This window comes from Austrofundulus limnaeus, unplaced genomic scaffold (assembly GCF_001266775.1).
Source record: "Austrofundulus limnaeus strain Quisiro unplaced genomic scaffold, Austrofundulus_limnaeus-1.0 Scaffold350, whole genome shotgun sequence".
Taxonomy (NCBI): Eukaryota; Metazoa; Chordata; class Actinopteri; order Cyprinodontiformes; family Rivulidae; genus Austrofundulus; species Austrofundulus limnaeus.
The window spans coordinates 90,417-95,390 of NW_013952752.1; the positions used below are offsets into that span (position 1 = coordinate 90,417).

Genomic DNA, 4,974 nt, shown 5'->3' on the forward strand with positions numbered 1-4,974 from the left:
TTGTGATGCTGTTTGTTGATTATTTGAAATTATATTGTGTATTAAGTTGAGTTTTTTTATTTGTATGTTTTTTTAGATACATATATTTTTTTATTGGGGGCAGATGTTTTAAGATTTTATTCTTCTTTCTGCTCCTTTTCATTTGACTATGTTGTGATCGTGTTTTTTGACACGTTGTTGTATTATTTGTTTGTTTCTATATTTTTTTATTCTTTTATTTTTTTGTTTTATTATTTGTTTGATGAATGAAATAGATAGATAGATCTATCTATCTATCTACATAGACTTAGGAGTGGTAGTAGCCTACTAGCACATCTAAGTTTACTTATTGCATATAACTACTAGTAGCTAGTGTTGATCCCCAACACAAGATCTGACTGCTAACTGATGCCTTCATTAAAACTTTGCCATTAACTACAAATGTCACTGACAATTTCTGACAGCAAAATATTCCATTAACATGACAGATTTTAATGAAATGTTCTGAAAACAGTGTTTAGAGGCCCATCTAAAAGCTTTCTTTGCAGTCAACCTGAATAAAAAAGCCACAACTAGAGAACACAAAAAATACATCAGTTTTGAAAAGTCTTATATAAGAATATTACTTGAGTAAACATCTTAAAGTATCTGATATTTTTTGTACTTGAGTATCAAAAGTAAATTTTTGACACAAAATCTACTTAAGTAGTAAAAGTACTGAGTAAAAGTGAGCAAAGATTTTCCTAAAAGACATTAACTGGGAGGTGACTTCTCCAAAAAATATTTTTTCTAACGGCGTGCCGCTGTGATGGACTGTGTACAAAGTAATAYGGTGCCAGAATTGTATATATTTATACTTCTCATCCAACCACAGTTAAATGCACTCTATCCAGGAGAGACAGTTTATCAGGATAATATATTTTTAAATAATAAAAACACAGAATAAAATAGGAGAAACAACTTTCTACTTCTTACTTTAAAAAAATGTAGAGTACAAAGTACAGATAATTGTGTAAAAATGTAATGAGTAAAAGTAAAAAGTACACTGAATTAAAGTACAGATAACCAAAATTTCTACTTAAGTACAGTAACAAAGTATTTGTATTTAGTTACTTTACAACTCTGCTGTTCAACATGTGGATCTTTTACATGTCCGTTTCCACGTCATCATAAAGCAGGCTCAGGAAACAAACATGTCTAATAAGACTTTGTAGATTATTGTGTGATCAGGTTTTAATGAATAAAACTAATGTATTTATTAAACCATTCAACACATCTACTGAAGAAATAAAAAGGCAGCTTTCCTCAATATAACAGAGATAAGCCCACCCCACAGACAGAAGTGGGTCAGTGTGGTTTGGAATARATGTACCAGCTTTGACACACTTACACCATAAACAAACACAAAGACCCTCTCAAATAAAGCTCATTTTTACTTTCATCACTTGCTTTTCTGGTTTGTTCTTAATAAAAAGGAAGTGTTGCCTTCCGCAATGTCCATTTTTTTTATTTTACTGCAACGTCAGAACAAAGAGGAAGTGTCCACAGCTGGCAAAGACTAACATTTTTTATCAGAAAAATCTTTTTTTTTTTTTTGTTTCTATATAAAAAAATCAAATCCTGACAGTGGCTCAGGGAGGTTTTAACTCATTTAAATATTTGCTGATTATTGGAGCTGCACAGATTTTCTCTTTGCTCCACAAACTACATTAAAACAGAATGTGAGTGAGCTGAAGACGAGCTTTGGTGGCTTCAGGGGGTCAGTTTCCCTTTTCACAGGAACTCTCATGTGGTGAGTGCGTCTCATCTGCTGCCTGCACTGAGCGGAATATGGCCAAGCGTCAAAAAACCTCAATGTACTAACACGAACTTAAAAMAAAAAAAAAAMAAAAACAGTATCTGAATTATGTATCAAACCAGCAGTTCATACAGCTTTTTTAAAATGCCAAACTCACCAACTTTGCCAAAGCACATCCACAGAGGAATGGCCACCAGAAGAGGACTCCTGTCCCACGGAGCCATGATTGAAGCAGGTGGACTGGGCTCTATCAGCAGGCGGTGGCAGGCGTTGGCTTCTCTCTGCGCACTGGCGAGGGGATGACGATTGTGTYGCTTGCAGCTCTTCAGGGGAAGTTGTGGTCTGAGCTTGAAGTCCATTTGCCTCAGATCTCATCAAACCACTCCCCCCTTTCAACACTAAACCAGAGGAAGGACTTCACCGCTAAAGGCTTTGGTATCTGCAGTCGAATTTAATACTCAGTTTCACACATTTTCAGACTTAAAAAAAAAAAAAGAAATAGAGCGGATAAAGTAAAAGAAAAAAAAAGAGGCTTCAACTTGGAGGTAAAATATTTATTAGGTTCATTTAGGGTGTTTACATGAATAATCAGAAGCATATTGAACTGCAGAATATGCTCCTACTGTGAAGAAAGAACAGGAAGAGAGTCAACTTCATTAGCGACGTGACGCTAACGGTCAATTTCACCAAACACGATGTCCTGTGTTCCTGTGGGACAAGATTTAAAGACTGTGAAGTGACTTAATGCTAACTTTTCCTTCTCTTTTTGTAAAGTGCAAACAAATCTATTCTTACCAATAATGGCCACCACATCAGCCAACATGTGTCCTTCAGACATTTTGTCCAAACCAGCCTGCAAAACACACAAAGCACCAGGATTCACACAGTGACCTCTGACCTAACAACTCTCAGTAATACAATAATACACACTGACTAACAGTTTGTTTATGTGACAAAATAAAACAGAACGGCCTTACAAATGTCTAAGTTAAACTTCTGTTAAACAAACAGCTCAGATACAAACAGGAAGAAACGTTTCTGTGCTTCAAAAAATATTTAAAAAATTTCAGGAAAAAAAAGCTAATGTAGCAAATGATCGTTGACGAATAGCTTTATTATTTGATAAAATACACACCAGGTGAGCGAAGCCAGGAGCTTTGATTTTGCAGCGATAAGGTCTGCTGGAGCCGTCGGACACTAAATAAACACCGAACTCCCCCTGCAGGAAACACACAGCACAAACACAGTCCAGTGAGCAGAACACACAACTACAGGTTCCTGTTTATCTCTTCCTGTTTCTGAACAGGTGGATTTCAACAAATGTTCATTTCAGTAGCCTAATGTTTTGGCAACATGTTATCTTTTCAAGAATGCATCTGCATTAATCACTTTAGCTCTGCTGCTTCAGCCACAGGAGGCTTTTCCTAACCGACATGGAACCATTTAAGGGGAAATAAGCTTTTCAACAATAAAAGATTTGTTGCTGTGAATTTGTACACCGATCAACCAAATGAACAATTACTTCCTTTTTGTGTAAAGTTTATATTCACTGAGAGATTTCATGCTGAACAAAAGGTCATTTTTTAGGCTAAAACGTAAAAATTAAACGCAGCACTGGTTGCTAACATTAGCCCTCATTAAGACAAACATGACAGATAAACAAGTTTAGAATTTTCTCAGATATATTGAGAACTTTTTCTTGTGGGTTTTTGTATTAAAGGACTAAAAACCAATGTAGGAGTTGTGTTTCCAAACTCTACTTAAATTATCTCAGTATCAAAATAAAGCTGCTCTGGTTTTACAGATATTGAGGATGGAACTGAATTCTTTTCCCCCGTCCCACCTGAAGACTTTTTTCATTAGACAGCATATAACCTATTAAAACCATAATGATTCAGGCTAAACACTTTTGGAAACCATAAATCCACATGTGGAMATCACCTGTGCAGAGATTCATGCTGCTAAAATGAACTGGAGCAAAGTTACAGAGGTTTTAGTAAAGAAATAATTTGGTGTTTTGTCATTCTGCACAGGACAGACCATGWTGGTTCCACCAATAAATGGTAAGAAATCTAAAGTTTTTAATGACAAAAGTTTTTTAGCCTGCATGAAAAGACTTGTTATTGAATGCTTGTTTCATTTAAAAGAGTCGATCATCAGATATTGTCCAAGATTAACCTTCAGGGTGGATATAGCTCGCTCACACCGAGGACCTATCCATGTCATCATTTACCCAGAATGCTTTGTGTGTAAATAAAATGGCTCAGTCCGTGTTAAAATATATTTTAAAAATTTACAAAACTAAACAGGTTACAGTATTTTTACAGACTATATTTTGCAGCTAAAATGTTGCAAGTAATCATGGCTCACTTTAATACACCAAATAATCTAAAGCCAAACATTTTTTTAACATTTGACTGAACTCAACAATACTAAAGCACACACAGCTGAAACATAAGGCTTAAAAACATGAAAAAAAGGAAAAGTTTTAAAACTGACACTTTGTTTATAGAATTTTTAGCCTGATATTTGAAAAAACAAAGAGGTGGGGTACAATCAAACTGGTCTCACCTTAGGTGCCTCTATAGCAGTGTATGTGGCCCCTGGGGGCACCTGGTAGCCCTCTGTGTAAAGTTTGAAATGATGAATCAAAGACTCCATGGAGGTCTAATAATAATAAATAACACAAATTAAAAGACAGATACATATTGAATGTGCTGATGTAAGCTTTAAATATATCTGAATAAAAGGTTATTTCACCTTCAGACTACAGGTAAAGAATTAAACTTTTACAGCAGAACTATCAGAATTCTGAGAATAATTACACAACGAAGGCATGGACAGAAACTGATTCAATGCAAGAAAGAAAATAACTAAACCTAAAAAGAAAAGGTTCAGTATTTTTCAGGATAAATATTCTGTCAGTCACAACCCCCCCCCCACCCCTCTCTGCTCACCTTCATCTCAGATCGTTTGGGTGGGGCCACTTTGGCATCATCCACTTTGATCTCCCCCTCTGGCATCTTGTTGAGGGCCTGGTGCATGATTCTCAGAGACTGCCTCATCTCCTCCACCCGGCACAGATACCTGAACACGAACACACACACACACACACACACACACACACACACAGAGTTGGTTTTCTTGATAGCTGCTTTCACCGAATCCTTGATGTGGGCCCACATACTGTCCAATAT

The 4,974-nt window shown here is 36.0% G+C and overlaps 2 protein-coding genes across 2 annotated transcripts in view; both read right to left on the reverse strand.

Moving 5' to 3' along the window:
- Positions 1-2,267, reverse strand: part of fcer1g (Fc epsilon receptor IgFc epsilon receptor Ig) — a gene marked incomplete at its 3' end in the record, with an annotated part of 5,515 nt that extends 3,248 nt beyond the window's left edge. Inside the window, 1 exon segment of the mRNA XM_014022949.1 lies at positions 1,935-2,267. Within this exon segment, the coding sequence (XP_013878403.1) occupies positions 1,935-2,136 (202 nt within the window).
- Positions 2,268-2,316: 49 nt separating this feature from the next.
- The window catches only part of ndufs2 (NADH:ubiquinone oxidoreductase core subunit S2), a 15,747-nt gene continuing 13,089 nt past the window's right edge, over positions 2,317-4,974 (reverse strand). Inside the window, exons 10-14 of the mRNA XM_014022948.1 lie at positions 4,735-4,864; positions 4,349-4,444; positions 2,913-2,996; positions 2,573-2,630; positions 2,317-2,485 (exon numbers count right to left, since the gene is read on the reverse strand). Of these exons, the coding sequence (XP_013878402.1) occupies positions 2,448-2,485; positions 2,573-2,630; positions 2,913-2,996; positions 4,349-4,444; positions 4,735-4,864 (406 nt within the window). The 3' untranslated portion in view covers positions 2,317-2,447. The remainder of the gene's footprint in view (positions 2,486-2,572; positions 2,631-2,912; positions 2,997-4,348; positions 4,445-4,734; positions 4,865-4,974) is intronic.